At 36.6% G+C, this 26,240-nt stretch overlaps 1 protein-coding gene across 3 annotated transcripts in view; it reads left to right on the top strand.

Annotated features, from left to right (window-relative positions):
- LOC131065578 (uncharacterized) overlaps window positions 1–18,116 on the top strand; it is a 130,195-nt gene extending 112,079 nt beyond the window's left edge. For all 3 annotated transcript variants that reach the window (XM_058000141.2, XM_058000140.2, XM_058000142.2), the window contains 2 exons: window positions 17,070–17,277; window positions 17,569–18,116. In XM_058000141.2, the coding sequence (XP_057856124.2) occupies window positions 17,070–17,277; window positions 17,569–17,792 (432 nt within the window). In that variant the 3' untranslated portion in view covers window positions 17,793–18,116. The remainder of the gene's footprint in view (window positions 1–17,069; window positions 17,278–17,568) is intronic.
- Window positions 18,117–26,240: the final 8,124 nt, after the last annotated feature.

The raw sequence follows: 26,240 nt of genomic DNA, 5'->3' as shown, positions 1-26,240 counted from the left end.
AGCGAAATTCTTCATAAGGTACGATCTAGGCAAAGATCGAGTCAAGTTTACGTTTGAAGGCAAGGAAGGAGGCAAAATGAACGCGTTTAAGATAAATTGACGATTATGAAACGCCAACAAGGGACCAAAATGCTTAAGTTCGCTCCTGTCCCTCAGGGAGGGACCAGAGCGATTTTTGTCCAAGATGATTTTCTTGCCCAGTTTGAGTGGATCCCAAGGCATGGATAAGTGAAAAGGTACGTTACGAAGCCGTTGAAGATAGTTTTTGAAGGTGACGAAGTGAAGTGAAGCATACAAAGCCAAGATCGCTCCTGTCCCTCTCCAAGGGACCAGGGCGATATGATGATTATATTGCCGTCCCTCCAAATTCAAGACACTCCAAGGCGAAGAACAAGGTGGCAAGGACGTCTTAAGGCATCTTCGTCAAACACAAAGCATCAGAGGTCATCAACATTGAAAGATTTGCACTAAAATATCCCAGTTCGCTCCTGTCCCTCAGGAAGGGACCAGAGCGAAATTTGCATAAAGGCATAAAATTTGAAAGTTTATCAAGCATCAAGTGATCACGAAGGATCAAGGAACTTTATTTTGCACGATGATAGCGATGACAAGTTGAACGAGGCAATGACAAGCTCAACATCATGAAGTTCGCTCCTGTCCCTCAGGAAGGGACCAGAGCGATGTTGAATATATTTGCTAATTCATGCAAAAATCACATTGAGTCAATGTTTTGCAAGGTCATACAAGGTATAAGGTGTCATTTGAAGATGATTTACAAAGGTTCCAAACGTCAAAATGCTATCAATTAAGCTAAGGAACTCATATCGCTCCTGTCCTTTGGACAAGGACCAAGGCGATTTTTACTAAAACACTCATGTTCCGACAAAATCAAGACAATGCAAGGATAGCTAAGGTCAAGGACGTCCTTTAAGAGGCAATGAACGAGGAACCAAGGATGAAAGATGACACGTTTTGGCTAGAGCTTCAGGATCGCTCCTGTCCCTCTCCAAGGGACAAGGGCGATATTCCTCCTAACATCAAATACGCCTCGTTGAATTCAAGTGAAACGAAAGTGGAATGAAGGAATAACATTGTTTGTCCCTCACAAGGAAAATTGGAGATCGAAGATGCAAAATCAAGGAGAAAGCATGAAGTTCGCTCCTGTCCCTCTCCAAGGGACCAGGGCGATATCACACCTAAAGGACATTTGTTTGCAGGACAAGTCGCTCAAGTTTAAAAATCCTAGCGAACATGCCAAATCCAACGTGGAGATAGAGATTTTGGACGTCGAAAATGCAAGGATCAAGACCAAATTGATGGATCGCTCCTGTCCCTCAGTCAGGGACCAGGGCGATGAGGTACGTATTATTTCATTTTCAAAAATTTGGCGCTCGAACACGTTTTTTTGAATTTATTTTAAATGCTAAAATTCGATATGTTTTGAAAATTCAATTAAATGGCATTTAAATATTGCGCTTGATATTATTAATTATTTTTTTTGCCTTGTGAAAATCGAATTTGATTAAATTAATTTAGAACGATGGCATTTAATAATTAATAATTAATTAATTAATAAAAAAAATCAAAAAAAATCAAATGAAGCGCTTGAGTTTATTTTATGAAGGTCGGCCTTGTTATTTATTCAAAAATCATTTTAATTGCTTTATTTTTACAAAAGTCGGCCTATATGATAGTGGGTGGTGTAAGCGCCTATAAAGGAGGTGTTTATTTCATTTTTTAAATCATTATTCAAGCATCCTCTTTCATATGCGATTTGAAGACAAAGGAGTAGCGCGAATTGTGTGTTAGAGGAGTGAATTTCATTCCAAGCAAGGGAGTACGAACTTGAAGTTTCAAGTTAGGCGAACTTGCCAAGGACATTGAAGAGCACATCAAAGATATCCCCAAGGGTGGCGAATTAATAAAGAGGACGTTCATTATCCTTCAAGATCAAGTCAAAGGCTTCAATTTTTGATTTTTGCCTAGGCGAATTCCTTTATTTTGGCATTTTAGAGTTAGGCTCTCAAGAGAGGTATGGCGATATGAATTTATTGTTTTGATTTTGAACGTTGATCGTCATAGCTTAAATTTTGAATTTTGAAATTTTGAATTTCAATAAGCTCAGTCGTTTTTAGGAAATGATCAATAAAGGACTTATCATTAAGTTTCCTAAAATTTGCTCTCTAATTTATGTTATGTATTGCAAAATCATGGTACTAATTTTGAAATGTTGTGTAGGCATCAAATGGAGATCTCTTCAAGGACGGTCTTCGCCAGGACGATCAAGCCAGGACAAGGGCGACCTTTTTCAATCCAGCGTTCCAAGGCGAGGTACATCATCATCCTGCACATCAAGGACACAAGGAGTTAGAACAAGGGCTCGTTGAAGAAGCAAATAATTCCAGATGAATTAATTAAAGCAAGCCTCTCAACGACATCAAATTGAATATCTAGCAAGCTACAAGTGTCAGATGAGGTGGCATCCCAGTCATCACTCCTCCAGTCAGTGTGGTCCACCTCAGCATGCCCAGATTCAATGTACTTAACTCATGGAAGGTGGCACAAACTCCGATGTACCTACCCTGGCTATCCATTGGTCGATTTTTCTAGAGGGGACATGTGTCCAAGCAATACAATTTTATCATTGGTCAAGCATTAAATGTTATGTAATGGTTGTAACAAACCCTAATTAGGGTTTTCATTGTTGAATCTTGGCCATTGATCTTGAATTGATCTAAGCCATCAAATTGTATTGTGGGCACTATATAAGCCCAGGCATTTCATTTGTAAAGGCTAATTAGCAATAGCTAGGGAGTTAGATAGAATTAGAGATAGTATGTAAATAGTTAGAATAGTTAGAGAATAGTTGGAAGCAATTAGAGTAGAATAGGAGGACAAGGCAAGAAATTGTTGCCATTGATTGTAAACAAACTCCATTTTCATTGAAGTAATGGTGAAATATGTCGTTTTCTTGCAATTTGCATGGTTTCTTGTTGAGTCTTCAATCTTAGATGGTAGATGATTAGATGAATGGAGGAAATGTGATTGATTGATGGTGGAATTCGTATATCCATACTACTAGCAGTTTGTTGATTGCAAACTTGCCTTGTGTAGTCAACTGGAATCGTTCAGCTTAAGCTCAATTTCAATTTGTTGCCTCTTCATTGATATGCATCAACTTGGATGGTATCTATGCCTGCGGTGATGATTTGAACATCATAAAGCTTCCCTTAGAAGATCGCACTAGTCTTGTGTAGATGTTCCATTGATGTCAAAACAAGATCTAGTTAGAGTTTCATCAAAAAATCAAGTCATTGCTCCTACATTCTTAGTATTAGGATTAGATCCTCTCTTCGCCCTTATCCTTTTTTCATTTTTTTCAAATCTAAGTCAGTAAGAGCTTGTGTCCAGCAAAGCAGATCGGAAGTTCAATCATCACATGTAAGTCCCCTTGTGATCCCAGCAAATCACATCATACCACTAAAAGCTTGTCCACACGTAGAGACCCTACTAAAAGAACCTTGGAGTCTACCTAACTGATCCTTTACGCGAATCTTCAGCAGTTAGAGACTATTTTCTCAAGAGAGGATAAGATGCCTATTGGTATTTTATTCTGTGTATGATTGTGTATAAAATACACGTCAACACGTACCCAGCCCACTATATATGTAAAATGGTATGTGTGAGAATGGACATCGAAATTGATAAATGCTCCTCTCACCTGCCACAAAGAAGAAGATAGTCAGATTCATATATTAATTCAGTAATATATATAAAGATCATTATAAATAGAATATAACTTGCATATTGAATGTAAATTGAACATCATTTACACCTAGGAGCCCTGAAGTTCATGGTTTGGGTGTTCTCCTAGGTAGTGACTGTATATGTTCTCAAACTTATTAACAATACAATTATAAGAAGCAAATTTAAAGTTTCTCCAACATAATTTTTGTACCTAGGAAACACATTTAATTATGCTTACCCATGTGTATCTAACCTAGGTTTAGGGGAATTATATATATATCATATGATTGTCATTATTAATTGGAACTATTTGAATACTTACTAATTTGGGAAGGAATTTTTAACACAAAGAACTACTGTTAATTCCCTTTAGGGTGGTATTGTATATTATCATAATATTTGTTGACAACCTCAGGCATATTTGAAATTAACTTGGTGTTTATGTTTCTATTATTCATAATTGCTACATAAGTGTGAGATTCAACGTAACAAGGGAAAGAGCATTTTCATAACCAATTGATCCTTGCATGTGTTTGACAAGACATCTTCTGCAAGAATATAATTGTAATGTCCCCTTCTCACTAGTTCACAGACATTCGTGGAGTTTGGCCTACTACTTGACCCTTGTAAGCCAAGGAGTTGATGAGAGGGTCGCTTGGGCAGTGCATATGGCTTCACATTTCATTTTTATATGATTTTTGGTGAGATAATGTATTCTCACGTATGATGCCATGTATGAAGTCAATTGCACTTTATAACCAGAGAAATGGGAATCGCCGAGTTTGGGCGATTTCCAAGTTGAGTCATGCTCGCCTAGTCTAGTGGGCTTGGACTCGGACTTCGACGAGTCTAGGTCAAAAAATCGCCGAGTTTGGCGAGTCCCAACTCCCAAACTCGACCGGCGGCATGTAACTTTAAGTTAAAAAAAAACACAACTTCTAATATGTTTTGAATTGATTTTTTTTGGTTTATATTATGCTTTGAGCCTAAAAGTGAACTTCATTTCATTCATTTGGCAAAATAGGAGAAAGGTGAGATGTGAGGAGAAACAATAGAAAAATAACACCTGACGCCTATATAAATAATAAAAGTCTTGTGGCCTCGCGGGGCACTGCCCCTTGACCCTGCCCTATATCACAATAGGGAGTGTGCCAAGGGCACTGCCCCCAAACCCCCGTCATAAAATTAGGGGGTAAATTGCACCGATAAAAGTAGGGAAATTTTAACCTTCGAGTCTGATTAGGCTCCAATTCCATATAACAACATATACTTTCATTTGGTGCATCAAGAGTTGGAAAGGAAGAGTTTGCATCTCATTTGATCATATGATGACATGGATTTGAGTGCGCCAAGGGCACTGCCCCCAAACCCCCGTCATAAAATTAGGGGGGAAATTGCACCGATAAAAGTAGGGAAATTTTAACCTCCGAGTCTGATTAGGCTCCAATTCCATATAACAACATATACTTTCATTTGGTGCATCAAGAGTTGGAAAGGAAGAGTTTGCATCTCATTTGATCATATGATGACATGGATTTTTTATCCATGAGTTTTGTAATATTGTATACATTTGACAATATTTATATATCTATGTTTGTTATTTCCTTCAGGTACAATTTGTGTTTATGCTTATGTGATTGATGTATACTTGTGTATGTAATCAAATTAGCTTCTATTTGATGATGTTATTATATCTTTAAGGTGTATTTAATAAAGGGTGCATGAAACAAGTTTTAAATCTTTAAAAATCTCTAAATTTCTTGAGTTTTTCACTTTGCCGAGTTTAGCCGAGTTTTGACTCTCAAGTCGAGTTGGCCTCGCCAAGTCCGAGTCCCTTTTTTTTGCTTTATATTATAATGATATTTTAATATTATCTAAAGTGTAAATATTATTTTTAAGGTGCAATTAAATATTATTTTATTAAAACAAATCTTCTAGAAGGGGGCCAATCCATGTGAGAAAAAGAATAAATAGGGGATGAGGCTCATTGTTTTGGTATTGAATATTTGACATCTTCTTCTCGTGCTAATGAGCTTTGTGGAGCCAAGGGTTTCTGCAGATCATTTCAGTCATTGAGGACGATAACTCTCTTTGATTGGCATAACTGAGGTGGTGAAAGATCCTCTGAAGTGTTGCAATTGAGAGTGAGGGATACTTCAATCCTTCATATCTGAGCTTATTGTGTTTTGCATCAGCATTCATGGAGATCGATTGGGAGAATGCTTCAGATTCATGATCATTTGATATATGTGCTTTTAATAAGAAGATAGGCGATTTATTTGGGAGCATTTTGGTGGTGATTGAAGGCACTTTCTGAGTTCATTTCCAGATCTGCCATAGGGGTCGATTAGACCCATTGATCCTCACATTTTCACTCATTACTTATTGCTGGTTAATCAGAATTTTGTGAGCATTGGTGCATTGACTTCGTGAGTCCGAGACAGTCATTTCTATAACAAATTGGAGCTGAAGATGACCTACTTTATTTTATTTTACATCTGTAACTTCTAGGTCAGGGCGGCCAGCCTACCAAAGGGGGCAATTTCCATCATAGAGGTCTCCAAAAATCCTAATAAAAATCTGCAATCATTGTTGAAGGAGCCTCATTCATTTGACATCGGCAAATTAGGTTCTTGATCATTTTTAGTCTATGTTTTGGTCAATTTTCTGAGTACATTATGTTCAGAAATTAGTGGCAGCCATTAGAATACCTCTTTAGTCAATTAGGTCTGAGTAATAAGTGCTATTGTTCCAATTGTAAAAGTCTGAAATTGTAATCAGAACTTATGACAGCAGTATTTGTTAATTAGTTTGTTATTCTGAAGCATGTATGGCAAGTACTTGATAAAATGTCCATTTTTAATTTAGAGTGCATTTGAGGGGTATTCTTCATTGTTGATTGTTTATACATCTTTCTACATCCATTGTAATCAGTATATGATAGATTTCAGTGTGTATGAAAAATGTTTGAGAATATTCCTTGAGCTCAACTTCATCATTTTACACCTATATTAGCAAGGGATATTACAGTGGTATCAGAGCCATTGTCTTGCCATCCTGTGATCAGTCAATTGTCAGATGAGTGAAAGAGACATTAGATATTATAACAAGGAACAAAGAAGATAGCAGTATCAAATTCCACAAGTACCTGAAGTAGACACATTTTCAGAAGTTATAAGGGAAAGGGATATCGGCAAAATAGTTGAAACCATGTCAGAAGGAGCTAGACTTACCTTAGAAGAAAAGGATGAGGGAATGGAAAATAAGTTACGGAATGCTTGAATTGATGACACGCTTACTTGCAAGAATGGATCAACAAGCAGCCCAAAATCAGCATCAACACCACACAGCTGAACATAGTGGAGTTAATGGGAACAATGGTAATTATGAAGGGGAAAGAACTGTTCACCATACTAGAGGATCAGCCTGTAGGCCTCTTTTTCCTACTTTTACACCAAGAGAAGAACAACACGACGCTGCTGCAGCTGTACCTTTTGGAAATGAATCAAGGCAAGCTTACTTGGAATATAGCACTTTACCTCCCGATTTGAGAGAGCAATGGACCTTTGATCAATTCATGAATCAAAGGAATAGGAGAAATGGTGGAAGAAATGATCATCATGCTCCACCAAGAACAGATTATCAGCAAGCTCTTGGTAAGCTTACAATGTCATATTTTAATGGAAGTAATAAGTGTACAACTAGGGCATGGGTACAAAATCTTGATAACTACCTATCATTGAGACCAATACCTGAAGAGGACGCCATCAAATTTGCTACAATACACTTGTAGGGAGCTACTCACAAGTGGTGGTACCACGGTTTGGTTACTCTTGGCCATAATCGCATCACCACTTATGATGAATTGACTAATAGATTGATAGAGAGATTTGATGTCAAGGATCCTAAAGTAAGTTTCTGTGAGTTGGCACAATTGAAGCAACATGGAACTCTTGAAGCATATGTTGCTGATTTTCAGCGGTTATCAGTTATGGTTCCCACTATTAGTGAAAGGAGATTGGTGGTGCTATTCACTGAAAGTTTGATGGAGCCATTGAAAGGCTGGCTAAAGGCCTTTGATCCTCCAACACTACAGGAAGCAATGAGAAAGGCACAAAGCATGGAGCTTGCAGCACCTTCCAGCAAGTACTCATCAAAGGGCTCTTCTTCCTATCGTGACAACAAAAAATTTCCCAAGAAAGAAGACAAGACAAAAGGAAAATCAGCCTTTCTACTTGATCATGAGACACTTAATGATTCGAGGAAGAAGAAATTGTGCTTCTATTGCAAAGGGCCTTATGATGCAAACGATGATTGTCCTATGAGACCTAAAGGGAAGGCCAACTGAGCTGTGGAATCTTTATAAAGATTCAAAATCTGATCAACAGACAGATAATGAGGATTCCGAGTCAAAGAAGTCCGAGCATGAGGTAGAAATGGAGATTGAAGTAAAACTTAAGGAGGCACGTCTCACTAGCATTCAGCGTGAAGGTTCTTTTAGGATGCGTGGGGTCCTTGCCGGTCAAAAGATCATCACTTTGTTTGATACTGGTGCAACACATAATTTCATTGATGCTAGGTTGGTTGAGAGACGTGGTATATGCACTGAGGATTTTGAAGGGATTCGGGTCAAGGTTGCTAATGGTTACACTCTCAAGTGTGACAAGATGATCTCAAATTTGCCCATGCGTTTGAACAACTTTGAGTTCAAGGCAGATTTTTATGTGGTAAACATGGGAGACACAGATATGGTTTTGGGAATGACATGGCTTCATGATATAGGAGAATTCACCCTCAACCATTGTGAGATGGAAATGAGATTTCAGATTGATGGGAAAAATACGTGTTGAAAGCCCTCAGAGACAATAATTGCAGGACTATATCTTTCAGGAGGATGGAACGACTCATGCACCATGACATGGTTGAGTGGGTAGCAGGTTGTGTTTTGATGCCAACACAGGAGGAGCAGCAAAAACCTATTTACCCACTTGACATTCAAGAGTTGAGAATTAAGCATACCAAGGTGTTCAACGAAATTCCACCTGGTAGACCTCCAGATAGAGGGTGCTAAACCTGTGATAGTCACTCCCTACAGGCACCCCAAGCAACTCAAGGATGAGATAGAAAAAACCATTAAGGAGTTGTTAGCTATGGGACATATCAGACCTAGTAAGTCACCATTTGCTTCATCCGTAGTTTTGGTCAAGAAAAAAGATGGTACTTTGCGGATGTGCATTGACTACAGGTTACTGAATAAGAAGACTATCAAGAATAGGTATCCTATCCCTAGGATTGATGAGTTGATCGATGAGCTGCATGGTGCCCAGTATTTCTCCAAAATTGATTTGAAGTCAGGGTATCATCAAATTCGTGTTAGGGAGCATGATATTGAGAAGACAACCTTCCATTGTCATTGTGAACATTTTGAGTTTGTGGTTATGCCATTTGGGCTAACCAATGCACCAACTACTTTTCAATCCACGATGAACAGGGTATTCCATTCACAGTTGAGGTAGTTTGTGTTAGTCTTCTTTGATGACATCTTGGTGTACAACAAAATGTGGAAGGAGCATATTGCACATCTTGATACCGTTTTGTGTATTCTTGGCAAGGAATCCTTGTATGCCAAGGAATTCAAGTGTGATTTGGGCATGAGAGAGTTGTTGTACTTAGGCCACATCATCAGCGCCGAGGGAGTGTGTATGGATCCTGACAAAGTCAAGCCAATCATAGAGTGGCCTACACCTGTAAATCTTACACAACTTAGAGGGTTTTTGGGTTTATGTGGTTTTTACCACAAATTTGTTAATGGATATTCACGGCATGCAGCTCCACTCACTGACCAAGAAGGGAGCTTTTGTTTGGACTCTTGAGGCACATGAATGCTTTGAGATGTTCAAACGATTTATGACTACTTGCCCAGTACTTGCATTGCCAAATTTTACTAAACTCTTTGAGTTGTAGTGTGACGCGTCGGGTGAGGGGATTGGAGTAGTCCTTATGCAGGACAAACATCCAATTGCATTTGAAAGAAGGAAGTTGAGAGGTCCTGAGAGGAGCTACAGTATATATGACAAGGAAATGTTGGCCATCATGCATGCATTGGCCAAATTCAGGAAGTACTTAGTAGGCTGTAAGTTCGTTGTCAAAACAAACCATAATAGCTTGAGACATTTCCTTGGGCAGCGGGATCTTAATGATCTCTAACAGAAATAGGTAAGCAAGTTGCAATCTTATGACTTTGACATTTCCTTTGTCAAAGGAACACAGAATGTAGTTGCTGATGCTTTATCTCGTCGTCAACATTTGAGCTCCATGGCAGAGGTTTCAGATGATTGGAGGCAATTGATTGTGGCAGAGTATGCCAAGGACTCTTGAGCTTCAAGTATTATTGAGGGGTCGGTGTAGGATGTCAAATACTCAATTGTAAATGACCTTATCATTTATAAAGGGAGGATATTTTTGACCCCCGGATCAGAGGTGAAGAACATGGTGTTGAGGTCCTTTCATGATACGCCTATGGTTGGTCATCCTGGGTACTTCAAGACTTATTGACATATACGAGAGAGATTCACTTGGAAGGGGCTGAAATCAAATGTTCTTTGTTATGTCAGAGAGTGTCTTGTTTGCTAGCAGAATAAACAAGAACACACATACCCTGTAGGCTTGCTTCAGCCACTTCCGATTCCTGATAGGAAGAGGGAATGCACATCTATGGATTTCATTACAGGATTGCCAAAAGCTCGGGGTAAGGATTGTATCTATGTGGTGGTTGATCGTTTGACTAAGTATGCTCACTTATTTATGATCACTACTACATATTCAACTACACAAGTAGCAGAGTTATTTTTCCGTGAGATATTCAGATTGCATGGGTTACCTTGGAGCATTGTTAGTGACAACGATAGCCGGTTCATGAGTCATTTTGGGCAAGAACTTTTCAAACTTTGTGGGACTGAGGTCACTTCGAGTACCAACTACCACCCACAGAGTGATGGACAAACTGAGGTAGTTAACAAATGGGTGGAGGGATATCTTAGGAACTACATTGTGGGGCAGCAGAAGGGTTGGGTTAAGTGGATATACCTATGTATTGCTACAATACCACTTACCGTCTCTCTAATCAAATGACACCATTCATGGCCTTGTATGGTTATGAGGCGCCTAGCTTTATTGACTTGTTTTTGAGTGACAGTAGAGTGCCTAGTGCTGGGAATGTTACAGGATAATCTGGACATCATGAGGGTTATTCATGAGAATATCGAGAAGGCACAGAATTAGTAGAAGCAGTATGCAAACTAGAAGAGAGTAGAGCGCTCATTTGAGGTAGGTGATATGGTGTACTTGATGCTACAGCCTTATAGACAGTCTACTCTCAAGAATAGTGGTGCAGAGAAGCTCAAGCCACGATACTATGGACCTTTCAAGATCATCAGACGTGTAAGTGAGGTGGCTTATGAGCTGGAGTTGCCGGCAGACAACAAGGTGCACAATGTATTTCATGTGTCTCGCCTCAAGAAGGCGTTAGAACATCATGTGACTCCTTCCACGACTTTACCACTCTTAGATGATGAGGGCAAGTTGATATTGGTACCTGAGGCTATATTGGATGTCAAGGAGAAATAGTTGAGGAGATGAGTTATTAGGGAATATTTGATCAAATGGAAGGACTTGCCAGTTGAGGATGCTACTTGGTTAGAGTGAAGAGATTTTGCAAAATCCAAAGTGGAGATTGCTTGGGGACAAGCAATTTCAAGGAGAGCCGTCTATAATGTTCCCTTCTCACTAGTTTGCAGACATTCGTGGAGTTTGGCCTATTACTTGACCCTCGTAGGCCAAGGAGTTGATGAGAGGGTCGCTTGGGCAGTTGCTTGTGGCTTCACATTTCATTTTTATATGAAATTTGGTGAGATAACGTATTCTCACGTATGATGCCACGTATGAAGTCAATTGCACTTTATAATATAATGATATTTTAATATTATCTAAAGTGCAATTAAATATTATTTTATTAAAAGAGAATCTTCTAGAAGGAGGTCAATCCATGTGAGAAAAAGAATAAATTGGGGATGAGGCTCATTGTTTTGGCATCGAATATTTGACATCTTCTTGTGCTAATGAGCTTTGTGGAGCCAAGGGTTTCTGCAGATCATTTCAGTCATTGAGAACGATAACTCTCTTTGATTGGCATAACTGAGGTGGTGAAAGATCCTCCAAAGGGTTGCAATTGAGAGTGAGGGATACTTTGATCTTTCGTATCTAAACTTATCGTGTTTTGCATCAGCATTCATGGAGATCGAATTGGGAGAATGCTTCAGATTCATGATCATTTGATATCTGCACTTAAATAAGGAGGTAGGCGATTTATTTGGGAGCATTTTGGTGGTTATTGAAGGCACTTTCTGAGGTCATTTCCAGGTCTGCCATAGGGGTCGATCAGACCCATTGATCCTCACATTTTCACTCATTACTCATTGCTGGTCAATCAGAATTTTGTGGGCATTGGTGCATTGACTTCGTGAGTCCAAGACAGTCATTTCTATAACAAATTGGAGCTGAAGATGGTCGACTTTATTTTATTTTACATCTGCAACTTCTAGGTCAAGGCGGCCAGCTGCGATTTCCATCATAGATGTCTCTAGAAATCCTATAAAAATCTGCAGTCATTGTTGAAGGAGCCTCATTCATTTGGCATCGACAAATCAGGTTCTTGATCATTTTTAGTCTATGTTTTGGTCAATTTTTTGAGTATATTATGTTCAGAAATTAGTGGCAGCCATTAGAATACCTCATAAGTCAATTAGGTCTGAGTAATAAGTGCTATTGTGCCAATTGTAAAAGTCTGAAATTGTAATCAGAACTTATGACAGAAGTATTGGTTAATTAGTTTGTTAGTTTGAATCATGTATGGCAAGTATTTGATAAAATGTCCATTTTTAATTTAGAGTGCATTTGAGGGGTATTCTTCATTGTTGATTGTTTATACATCTTTCTACATCCATTGTAATCAGTATATGATAGATTTCAGCGTGTATGAAAAATGTTTGACAATATTCCTTGAGCTCAACTTCATCATTTTACACCTATATTAGCAAGGGATATTATAATAATCAATAATAGGCTTAGCCATTGTTTGTGGTCAAGAGGATGTAATGCCAGATTTATGGTTGAGCCATACGCATACGTTTTGTGTAGTTTATGTATAGCATCTGTATGTTTTCCTCATGGTTATTATTAATATGTTTCATTAATGGGTTTAGTTGTGCTAGGGTTATCATGCATTTTTTGTATGTTGTCGTGGGAAGGTAACTAGAGGTGGAGGGATTATCCTTAGTGAAATTGGACATGAAACTTGATCATGTTCTAGAGACCATCTTTTTGTTTTGTTCTCCAAGCAAGGTGGCCCAAATTATCTAATGGAAAACCTCATCTGCCTAGTAAGTAATGACAATGAGCTAGAGGTACATGCGGGTCATTGATGGATATGGAGTGGCAAGAGTCATAAGTGGCGTTGAGCTCAAGAAGGGGTATCTTGCTAGAAAGCTTGTAGCTCTTTCTCTACCACACCATTGTTTGTATAGAGAGTTGGGTGGTTTTTATCTACTTGCTTAAGGTAGGCAAATTGGAAGTGCATCGACATCTTTCTTCGAGAGATTGTCATCCTTAGGTGTAGATCTTTGTAGGGAACTTCTAGAGTTGTTAGGCAGCTTATTTCCTTTCAGCCAAGTACAAACAATGAAAGAGGTAAGTGGCCGTTGGACACAAACAATTCAAACAAAGATGGGGATAGATTTGTTAGGCTACATTCCTCTATGCATACTTTTATCAAGGTGTCCCAAACCCCTCTTTTTCAGTCAAGGCAAACTAGATCTTGGCATTGTGCATCTTTTTCTTGCCCACAATGTAGGTCATGGAGGCAAGCACATGTTACTAACTTTTCTCCATCAATGTTCATTTTATATAGATGTAAGGAGAGATTCTAGAATTAATACTGACTTCCTCCTAGGATATACTAGATTGGTCTCCTTGTTGGAGTAATTTTAGGACAATTAGCTAATTATTTATTAATTAGGCCCTTTAATTACTTTTTTCACTTAAGCTAAACTTAGGTACTTTATTTTATCTAGGTGTTCTGCCTTTTTAGTCTGAGTTCACTTAGAGGCACTGCTAGTTAGCTTTTTTTGCTTGTAGTTGAGCTTATTTTAGCTCCTACTTTGCATTGCTTTAGTTCTTCTAATTTTAGGATTAGAGCATCTCTTGCTCTCTATAAAGCAAGTCATTCATTCATTTTAATTGTACCTCCAATAGTATCCTCGCGTACTTTGGACTCGTCATTGGGAGATCTTTGGAGACCCTTATATTTCTCCATTTCCAGAGGATCTTGCAATAGACTGTCTTCTTCCCCTTGCACATGCAGATTTCATGCCCTATGATGATGATATTATAGAGGAGCTTGAGTATATTAGAGGTCTTGCATGTTCCGATGGATCAAAGGCCTATCTTCATGTTCCCACTCCTCACAGGGAGATCCCATATCAATCAGCGTCATCTGCAGTGGTTCCTAAGACTTGTTTTGATCCTCCACTTCTTGCTTCTTTAGAGATTAGTTCAATTCGGCAGGTTGATTGTTCCCTTCCAGTTTCAGCAAGGTGGGATGAGTACTTGCCAGATATTGCAAGGTTATTTGATATATCACACACTCTAGAGATTGGGGACATGATTGAGGATACACCATTCCTCTTTGATGGCAGTTTAAGCATTCATGTCATCCCATCTTCAATGCCTTCAGACATTGTTCATCAGGCATTTTCATAGTTGTTTGGATTTGCTTTAGTTGATTTGGCATATCATGATTCAAACAGTTGGACAATTGAGCAGTTTTCCATGGCACACATCCAAAGACTATTCCCTTTGATGTAGTTGTTTTAGACTTGGCCACTTGACTTTTTTCTTCCTAAAGGGAGGAATGTGGTTTGCTGCTCTTGGATCTCTGTCAACATAGATCCTCAAGCTTTCATCTTTGGCATTGGAGCTTCTTCATTATGGGGGGGGATACATTGTCTCTTCTTCTCTCTTATGGGGGGGATATTTATTGTACTTCTTGTGAAAGATTTTGTACTTGGGGGGGCACTTGGAGTCCTTCATTTGTAGTCACAAGTAGTACCCTTTTCTTTTTCATTGCATCTCTCGCTTTTGGAGAGGGGTTTTTTCCCATGTGGTTTTTCTCCTTTTCTCCTTTAAGAGAGACCTCATTGGTATGAGTTGCATTGCTTTGCATTGGTTTGTAAATGAATGCCTAATCAGGCCTTAGTTCTCAGGACTCATTTATGCATGCATTTTGCATTCATCATTAGCTCTTTAGCTTATCCCTAAGTTAATCTTAAGGAGGGGTTGTTAGAATAATCTTAGGACAATTAGCTAATTATTTATCAATTCGGTCCTTTAATTACTTTTTTCACTTAAGCTAAACTTAGGTTCTTTATTTTATCTAAGTGTTTTGCCTTTTTAGTCTGAGTTTGCTTAGAGGCACTTCTAGTTAGCTTTGTTTTGCTTGTAGTTGAGCTTAATTTAGCTCCTACTTTGCATTGCTTAGTTCTTCTAATTTTAGGATTAGAGCATCTCTTGCTCTCTATAAATCAAGTCATTCATTCATTGTAATTGTACCTCCAATATTGTACACCTTCAATATTGAATCTTCTATTCTTTTTTGCATTATACACAATTCTTCTAAAAATAAGCAGATTTGACTACAATATATATATATATATATAGATCTCTTCTCGAATACATACACAGCTGAAGAGAATATCTCTGCTCAGAACTATCAAATAATATAGAATATTCTGATAGGTCAAATAACTAATCATTGATTTCAATCTGCACACAAAAGACTTTCATTCTTTGAGACAACATCACAATGACGACACTGAAGGAGGAGAAACTCATGCAAACTCTGCAAATATCATTGATCGAACAGAGGATGGAGAACGTAGATATCAAAAGGACTTCTGGTAGAAGTTCAAAGAAGAGAAGGAAGAACAGCGAAACACAAATAATATATCAACTCATGAGCAAATCTCAGAAGAGAAATACGGAAGACAAGAAAACGCCACAGCTCATCATCAGTTACACACGATAAAGTCTCCACCTCCGCCACCGACATAACCTGATGGAAGACAAAACAACGGCAATGAAGATAAGAGATGGCACCGACAAAATACTGTTGGTCAAAGCTTTCAAATATGAAATGCGAAGATAGCTGAAGCACGGAGAGTGACAGTGGACAAGCATAACAAATAAAGTTGAAGCCAAAATCTCTCTTGAAGCTACTAATCTTCAACACCTTCCACCAATTTGTCGATGATCTTAGTCTACCCATCAGTTTGGGGGTGATAGCTAGTGTTGGGAGTAAGTTCAGGTCCTACTAAATGAAATAGCATTTACCACAAGCAGCTTAGGAACCATGTCAGTCATATTTTTAGGCAACCCATGGAACCTAAACACTTATTGGAAAAACAAATCTGACCATTTTATCTGAATTAAATAATAAACTATTAAACTGCAATTTCTGGGTCAATTTCATATTTGTGTTTAATTGTGCAAACTAGTATTCTGAGCTCGGGTTTATTATACTTTAAAAATATTAAATAGGATATTAAACTATTTTGTCATTTTGTAGCATTGGGGCTTTTTTCATAATGAAAATTTATGTTATGCTTATCAATGAGCATTAAAATACCATATCTCATACTTGATGCAATGTGTGAATTTCTAAACTTGAATCACTTTTCCATATGTAACTAAACTTGTGTGTGTATAATTAATTTTTATTTTTGTCCCTGAAATACATCCCGCTGTTCCTAGAAATGACATGGAACATAGAAAAATCCAGATGCGATAGAATCTAGGCAAGACCCAAGAGGATTTGATTTTTTCAGAATTAAGTGCTGCATACTGCTGGCTAGAGTTATGTTAACTGTGATTAGAATTTAGAATATTTTTCAGGATGTTTATATGGGTAATTTTTCCTTTTGGACATTAATTGAATTCTGAAGTTCTATACTGTATGTAATTCTTCTATACTTTATTGAATATGCTCAAGTTTTCTTCTGAAAATCATGGCTGCCTTTAAAACTTGTCTTGTCCTGGACTCGGATACTTGGTCTCTTATCATTAACTTTTCTAGCTTTTTGATATGTTTGAAGAGTTCAGCTGTATTTGATATGATGGTGTTTTTTAGCAGCTCATTTTTTTGTTTTGCTTGTTAAGGTGCAACTGGGAAGTTGAAGTATCTAACATGCCCTTGGTTTGATGGCAAGTAGGTCCTGAATTTACTCGAAAAAGCTTCCAATGAAGGTTATGGTATTGCTCTAGAAATTGATGCTACTAATTTGGATGCTTTGATTGGGCTTGGCGAAGTATGTTCTGCATCAAGAAAGCATTTTCTCCAGTTGGGTGACACACAAAAGGCTGAAGAGCATTCAGTGAAAAGTTTACATTGGTATTTGAGAGCTTTAAATCTTTTGGAAGGTGGTCGACTAGCCTTTCTATCTCAATGGATTGTGGTTTTAGCTATGCATGAGATGTTTGTCTTGTCGTTGTTTTTTCCATTTCTAAAAGTTTGCACTAGTAATATAAAATTAAGCTGGAAGCATCTCCTTTTTCCCAGTTTATATTCTTCTTAGAATGGCAGGCGTATTAATATTGTGTAGTCAGAGATGCATACTGAAGTGATGTCAAAATACATGTTACAGCGTCTTCTGATTTTAGTATTTCAATTTGTAACTGACCTAAACTACTTTATCCTCTTCTGACTAGCAGCTTCGGTCAACAAGTATGAGCTAAATTTTGAGGAGCAATATGATTTGATGTACAACATGGCATGTGCTGCTGAGATATGTGGCAAAGAAGGTGCTGCTTCCCAAACATTTAAACATCTCTTACAAGTAGAGGCAATTTCTCCTGCTGAGATAGCTGAGAATCCAGAACTACAAAGCTTAAGAGACAGAGATTGGTTTGTATCACTTATGAAACAAAAGTCTTAGTAAGTTTTTTCTTGCTTAGTATTTTTTTGTTGTTGTGAGGAGTAGCAAAATGGTTACTTTCATGAGCTAGATATTCAAAGTCGGTGTAACTTTATATTTTGAGCCACATTTTTGAAAAAATTGGGGCATTTGTGTTTACATGCATTTATCTTTTTATCACCGTTTCATTCATTAGCTCACCCTCCGTGTAAACAGTTGAATAGCATGTGCTGCAGTGATATGACTAACCTGCCTTGCAAGCATTCAAGAAAGTCCGATCATTTGGGAAATCAACTATTTTTTGTATATTATTGACTTAAATGTAAAAGCCCCAGTTACATCTTAGGAACGTAATGGTCCACGGGATATCTTTTTACTTGAATACCTTTATACTGGTTTATTGCCTTTATCGCCTTAATGCCTTACGCCACCATCTGGTGATTGGTGCATTCATAAATGGGCTTGCTTGTTTCAGAGCAAAAAAATGGGAGTGCAAATGAAAGCAAAACAGAAGATGACATGGTCGAATATCACATAATGTATAAGTAGTTCATAATCTCTCTGAAGCCTTCGGTATTTGCATTTGTCATGACTTACAAACTCAAAATTTAACAAAGAATACTAATGAATTAGAACAAAATTTAACTGAAAGGGAATCTGAAATGATAAAGTGGGTTGTGATCAATGAATAAAGGGGTATCCACCTAATTGTTAAGGGCAAATGTTACCCATATCCTCAACAGAGGAAAACAGAAACAAAATGTGTGTTAATATTCTTGCATTCGTATTCAAGCAACATGGATGTATGGAGCAGTTGGACACTAATCTTTGCATAGCCATATGAAAAACCGTACCTCACATTTAGTCCTCTTTCTAATGTCATGTCATGTGGTCATTGAACCCATTGCCTTAAACGACACCTTGGAGATAACTCCATTGCTTCTCCCATATGACACTTGATGCAATTTGAGCTTCAATACCATGAAAATGTTCTGCAATATGTCGCATTGTTACTTCTGCCCTGCTCATGCATCTGCCACCCTTTCTAATCGGTGCTTACTAGCGTTCATAGCTTTCTGGTGTTATAGAACCATACATAACCGCTGGGTTGTTCTAGCGTTTTGAACGTACTATAGCTTTTTCCTAATTTAACAAAAATGAACTAAAATTTGAAATGTTTTAGACTAATTAATGATACCGCTCTTTAATTAACGTCGTTTCAATTATTTATTCATGTCCTTCAACGTTGGCAAAGAAAAAACTCAAACGATTAACTAGCCAAAGGAATTACCTCAACTCTAATCTAACGTGCTTTAATATTACCTTTCACTTTATAAAAACTAGTTAATTATGTTTTCCAATGTATAGGGCTCAATGTTATCTATCCATTTTAGTGGTATTATAATATTTGTTTTAATTGTTCATATCTATTTGCGCATAAGAATTTAGTTAGCTTTTTTATTTTTCTATGATTATTTTAATTAATTTAATTATGTGCATGGGGCAAGCTTAAACAGCACATTGCAAGCATTGACTTGTTCTAGTGGCTCATCTGAAATCACACAAAATTCTCCAATAAGGCTCACCTATTAGTGTGATTTTAAATGAGCCAACTAAGCAAGTCAAAACTTAAAGTGTATTGTTTTATGCAAAGTATGTTGTCTGAAAGTAAGCGGAGAAGGGCATAGACACACTCGTGAGCAAGTGAACGAGCATAAGGTTAAAGGTTAAAGAGAAAACACCATGAGAGTAAGAAGTAGTGGCAAATAAGACCATGCTTATAATCAATCTATGACATATTTAGATGAGGTAAATAAAGCCATGACACAGTAAATCAATTAGAATCCAATTGATTGAGCAAATTTTTTAACATGTTTCCTATTTCCATCTTTGCACGTGTTACACCTAGTAGTTTGAAAGAGAATGAGATTTGAAATGCTTGCATTATAGGCAAATCCTAACATTCTTAAAATACGTTAAAAATGATAGAAAACAAATCATTTAAATTATAATTATAAAATAGAGATAGATATATTAAGCATGAAGAGACTTGACTTTAAATAAGCCTCTTCCCTTGGTGGTCCATTTTTCTTCTTGAAGTCACTTACACTTAATACATTAATTGATTGTATACAATGGAAAATTGGGTCTTATTATTTTGTGATAAATAAGCAATGTGTTCAATAGCTTGGGCCCATTGCCAAGAGGAAATAAATATATATAAAGACTATAAAAAGCATGTAAATACCACAACTACAAAATTAAGGAACACTTCTTATTATGTATATATTTGTATCATACAAAACAACTTCACCACCTCAAGAAAATTACAAGCCAAGGACAACATAAAATTGAACCAAGCTTCATGAAAGGATTCTATACAACTTGTTGCATTTTATTAATATTCTACTTTTCTCCTAATTTATGTCTTTTTGTGTGACAAAACAAAGTGTGGTAAAAAGTCTTCAAACATGTAGTGTCGCAATTAAAACACTTTGTTGGTGAAGTGGCCACCAAGGTTCAAATTTGATTGGAAGCATCGATGTTAATCCGATTGATATGCTATTTAGAGAAGGCTAATAACATGGATAAACATCATTGGCCTAAAATGGTTGTGGAAAAGACACTAGATAGGAGGAAGAAAATTTGGATGAAGCAGAACAACAATTGGATGAACAAGTAGGACATCAATTTGTATGAGTGTCCTAGCACCAATGGTGAAATAAAAAGTTATGTTATTGAATTTTTTTGAAATGTCATGTAGACAAAATAGATGGGGTGGAAAAAAGCTTACTACATCAAAGAGTTTAACTCACCAAAGGACCACGGTGAAAAAACATATCTAGGGGCTATTAAAGGGAAAGCGAGGATGCTAGTTGTGGGGCATCGATTTGTATGAGTGTCCTAGCATCAATGGTGAAATAAAAAGTTATGTTATTGAAAAAAATTGAAATGTCACGTAGACAAAATAGATGGGGTGGAAAAAAGCTTACTACATCAAAGAGTTTAACTCACTAAAGGATCACGGTGAAAAAACATATTTAGGGGCTATTAAAGGGAAAACGAGGATGCTAGTCGCACAGTTGAGAATTGGATCACATCACCTTAGGTGTGAGACCAGTAGATGGAAGATACATAAGGAAACATGGGAAGAAAGAGCTTGCATCTTCTACAATAAGGGGGGAGTGGAAATAATATGGCACTTCATCATGGAGTGCACAACTTATGAGGATATTTGCAATCAGTATGGAAATGGATTGAAGGTCGACAACATGGACCAATTATTTGAGGAAGATAGAATTAACCAAAATACTAGCCTCCTGGTCAAAATTAATAGTAGGAGATTCGACATTGAAAAGAATATGAAGTTAAGGATGCTATCTTTGGTCCCATAGAGTGTTTAGTCTCATGGACGTCATTAAAATCTTTCATTAATTCCTTCAATCCTTGTTGGGCCATTGTGCTCACATGCTTTATGCTTTCATTGGGTCATTGAGCTCGCGAGTTTGAATAAGTGAAGTGTGGGGATGAGGTCCCCCGTTTGTAGCCTCAGATTTATAGCTCTGAGTCAAAAGCGTTCACATGGAGTCGGATGGCATGTCGTGTCAACATCGCCAATCACGTTAAAAAGTTTACTAGGCATAGATTTAAGAAAAAAGGTGTGGTAAAAACAAATCTAAAATTAATATGTATTTGCAATTTATAATTTTTATAATAATTTTTGAAGTGGTTCCCATTCATATTAAATAAAAAATAGAGTATCTTTTTTAGTTTTGCCTGAGGTAAAAGACAAGTCACTCTTTCAAAATTAAGTAAAAGATTTTATATATTTTTATTTAAAATATATTTTTATAATTGCATGTTTACATCTGCTAATTAAAAAGTCTTAGCAGGGTAAGGGTAAGTACACACAAAGTTGGATAGGCTAACACATAAACACGAACAATATGGTTAAATTGAATATAAGACTCACTACAAAGCCACAAGCTATAGTTACTAGCTCACTTGCAATACATTGTAAGTTGAAAAAAAAAATTGAGATAACAATAATATTGATTACTCAATAAATAGTAACTCTAAAATACAAACATTAGAATTATCATCACTCCAACTATAAGTGTGAAAAGACATTTATATTATTTACAAAGGTACTACATGAAAATAAAAGAGGAATTTAACTATTATTTCTACCCTAACTAGCTTGATAATGCATGGATGTGAGTTTTATTATAAATTACTTTTTCCATTAATTCTATCATTCAATTACTAGTTCAATTGATGATTTAATAACTACCATTTCTCTTCAATGCCCATCTCTTTTGCATGACTTGATAGACAACTTAACAATAGCCAACTCCAAACCATAAATAGAGGACACAAATAGTCAAGGCCTAGCAAGAAATTACAAACTTAGAATATGTGCCTTTAAAAAATAATGGAAGTATATTTTCTTAGAAATGTGGCTCTAGATGATTTGATTCAAAAGATGCTTCCCTTTGTTTCAACAAAATTTAGTAAACCCTTTGATGAAACTTTGAAAATCTTGACAACTTGTCAATCTTGGTGATTTGAATTTGAAACCCTTTAATGAATCTCTCAAAATTCACTTTGACAGTTCTCTTTTTTGATAAAGTTTGGTAAACCTTCAAAGTTACTAAAAGTTTAATTATTCAATAAGAACCTTGCTTGGATATGAAAAACTTCTCATTCATTATTCTACTACTTTCTCAACTCAATGCTTTATCTTGGATTTATCTACTCTATCTTGTTCATGACTTAGGATACCATCTCCTTGCCTAAAATTTTGTCCACTAGTTCTCTTTGGCATTTCTATTGGAGACACCATAAGACTAATGTCTTATCCATAAAGCATTTAATTTTGCACAAAAGGTCCATAGTTTATCTACAAAATTTTTAGCTTCAAACGAAGAATCACTACAAGATATATAATTAAGTGCCTTTGTTATTGTCATGGGTAATTAGGTTGAACCATTATCATTGATAAAGTTATGAGCTTCCTCGTAGATCAAGGAATAATTTTCCCAAGTTCTATGGTCATTGCATGCAAGATCCTACTAAATAAATTTTAGTCTTCACCATGTGTGGAATTTTGATGCAATATGTAAATATATTGCAATTCACTTGTTTGTGGAGACATTGCAAGGAGTAGCAATTGATTGGTTTCACCAACTTGTTGTCGATTCAATCTAGAGTTTGAGATCAATAAACAATAAGTCACTTGCATATTTCAAACCCATGAAAGATAGTCATGTCTTGCTTATACACCTATCAAACCCCAATAAATAAGGCAACAAACCAATGAGCAAGTTCATTAGCAAGATTCAATCATCTAGTTATGATAGTTGCTAAATCTTTATATCCATCTTTCCAAATTCTTTTAAGTTGCTTCATCAATGCTCTATCTTTCAAAATCATTTTCTCTCTCAAACAAAGAAACACTGCAAAATTGAGGGGTGGTCAAGAACAGGCAAATGAGTTGGAGGATCATATGATCACCTCAAGAAAGATACACACAGATTCAATCGAGTCTGTTGGGTGAAAATTTTGTAAACTGGGAAAGTTTACAAAATTATGGTTTCAACCATAGTGCGTGAGATTAAATCTATCCTCACAAAGGGGAGGTTGCCTTCTTATCACCTATTACCTATCTACTCTTGGATAAGAACTTAAAACAAAATTACAATTTGGGTGTTACAATCATTAATGCCTCTTGTTTCAGGGTTAATGTTCTTCCTATTCTCATATTTTAGAATATAAGGTATTTCTCACAAGACTTACAACTAAGGTAAAAAGGACGATAATAACCAAAACCAAACAAAAGAGTAACCCATGTAGTATCAGTGCAATGATTTCAAACTAGGAACTTTTGCAACACAAAGACTATCACAATGCCTTATAAATATCTTAATGACACATGATGACAATATATTGAAGCTCAAAGACTTTCAAATATAATACTATCTAGAACATGTAAGAGAAGGAAAATTCGAAGCTCAAAGACTTACCAAAATCTTCATTATCTACTGACTCAGATTCCTAAACTATAAACTTGATATTGTAGCTCAAAGGCTTTTAGATATCAAATTCAGTCCTTTTTTAAAATAACAACATTAAAACTATGCTTCAAGTAAATTCAAAGGTCAAATGATTACACTAACATAAGAGCAATCCATTCACATGAAATAATGCTTCAACACAAAGTTTGAAGGCACTACTGCTCCTTTATTCACTTGAAATTGTTTCACAAAATTAGCTAAAAGTCTCAATGCTACACAATTCGGCAGAGTTTTGTTGCAATACAAAAAGATAAAAATTTATAATGAGCTCCCTTCTATATATATAGGTGAGCAACCATGAGAAAAAGGTGGAAAAGTTCTAACTAATTTTTGACTTATTCACCATCATAAGTTCTAAACTATTTTGACTTGTGATGTGATCACATGCAATTACATATTTTGACTTTTCATGTGATATGTCTAAACAAAATTACAAAATTATTTTCTAGAGAATAGAGAAAAATGACTACATGTTTTGGGGTACTTTTCTTGATCTTCCTCCTAGGCCACAAATTTGACAAACTTGTGCGACAAAACTTGCACCTCATCATCATTTGGCCCAAAGTGTGACTTGCTACTATTGTGATCTTGGGAACAACATCTAAATAACTTGTGAAAGAAGTTTGATACTTCTTTAGAGCATTTTGTATTTTGCTTATGAGAGCATGGATATTTATTAGCTTATCAATGGAAATTAAGGTATAGTGATCAACCTCCATTTCTACACGAATCAAAGAATTGAATTTTGAAAGCACTATGTCTTCTGACTATTACTTCTTATCCTTATCTACCAGCTCACAAGAGACCTTCTCAAATTGAGCATGAATTTCTTGCTCGTCTTCAACACATAATTTCAGGGCCAGTTAGATCACTCATCAAATCTTCAATAACCTCAAATTCATTGGTCATAAGCTCTTTGAATTCAACATATTGCCTTCTAGAAGACAAAACACCATATTCACATAGTGCATCTAACCGGTAGTTGGTAAACTTAAGTCAAGTTTTTAGATCCTCTTGTTGAGATTGCAAATCTTGAGATAAAACCTCAAGGGCATGTTTCAATCTAGATTTGACTTCTTCAAAATCTTTTAGCATTCAGAGAATTATTCTCACTAGTTTGGTACCTTGCCACAACAGTCAGTTTGCCCTGGAATCTATTGCACTTGCCTTTTCTCCAACCTTTTCAGTTTTCTTGATAGATTCTTCAACAATGTGAGATGATACTGGGTCAACTGTCTCAGTAGTCTGAGTAATCTTTAGGAGCATTAAAATGATTTGCTCATTATGTTGTTTCAACTGACCTTTCTTCTCTTTGAGCTTATCATATCTCTAAATCAATGATGCTATAGATTCTTGTGCATCGTGCTAGGTACTATCATGTGTTTGTTTCCCAAGTTCTACCCTTGTAATTCTATAATATGTAGGTTGCATCTCCTCATTAGGCTTATCTGAAATAGGCTTTTCTACCTTATCATATTTCACTTTTTCCTTACTCACCATCATCTTTGAAACAATCTTAGCCCTCTTAATGGCCTTAGGCTTTGTAGGAACAAGCTTCTTGAAATCAAAATCATCGAGATATCTCATGTTTCTTCATTTTAGGAGTGATTGTTTTGAACCATGTAGGAAGATCAGAAACATCAGACTAAGAGGCTTCAACTATAGCTTATGAAGGGGTAGACCCTGCTTGCACTATAGTTGACACTATGGATGGGACATCAATTTGTATTGCAGAGGGAACATGCTTGGTTGCTACATGAGACATAGACCCAAACATAAACTTATCAAAATAAATAATGGTGAAAGTGGAAATATCAGACAAGTTTGGATAAGAGGTGTATGAGTCGAAATCTACTGTCCAAATTATCTTGTGGGGCATCTAGAATAGACTTAGTAGCTAGGGTGATCGATCTACTGGGGTTATCATTATTGTAGAGAAAGAATCAACATTGGTATCCAAAGGAAATTTAGAAGCACTAACATGAGTGGATATCTGAGAAACATTACCAAGGGGAGTTTCTGAATCCAAGGCAATAAGAGATTCTTGTATTTGTTCTTCTTGATCTTGCTTGCCTTGATCATCACTTTGTTTTTCAATATGTTATTTTCCCTTAGTAGGTGTTACATCTTGAGATTTATTTTTGGCCTTCCCAATATTGATCTTGATTTTAGTCCCTTTAGAAGAAGAGGCAACTTCTCTATTCTTGGTTCTCAATCCAGATTTTCGACCAACTAGCCCTACTGTATCATCTTTTGATCCAGTTTTGAAATTTTTCAAATTTATACCTTTACTTCTTAACCATGTATTAGTGTTGGCCAAGATAAGTTGAAACCTTTCCTTAATAGATGTGCATTCCTTTTGTGACCAATGGATGAGAGGAAGAAAAGTTTT

The sequence above is a fragment of the Cryptomeria japonica genome, chromosome 4 (assembly GCF_030272615.1).
Source record: "Cryptomeria japonica chromosome 4, Sugi_1.0, whole genome shotgun sequence".
Classification (NCBI taxonomy): Eukaryota; Viridiplantae; Streptophyta; class Pinopsida; order Cupressales; family Cupressaceae; genus Cryptomeria; species Cryptomeria japonica.
This window is presented reverse-complemented; position numbering and strand designations above follow the sequence as displayed.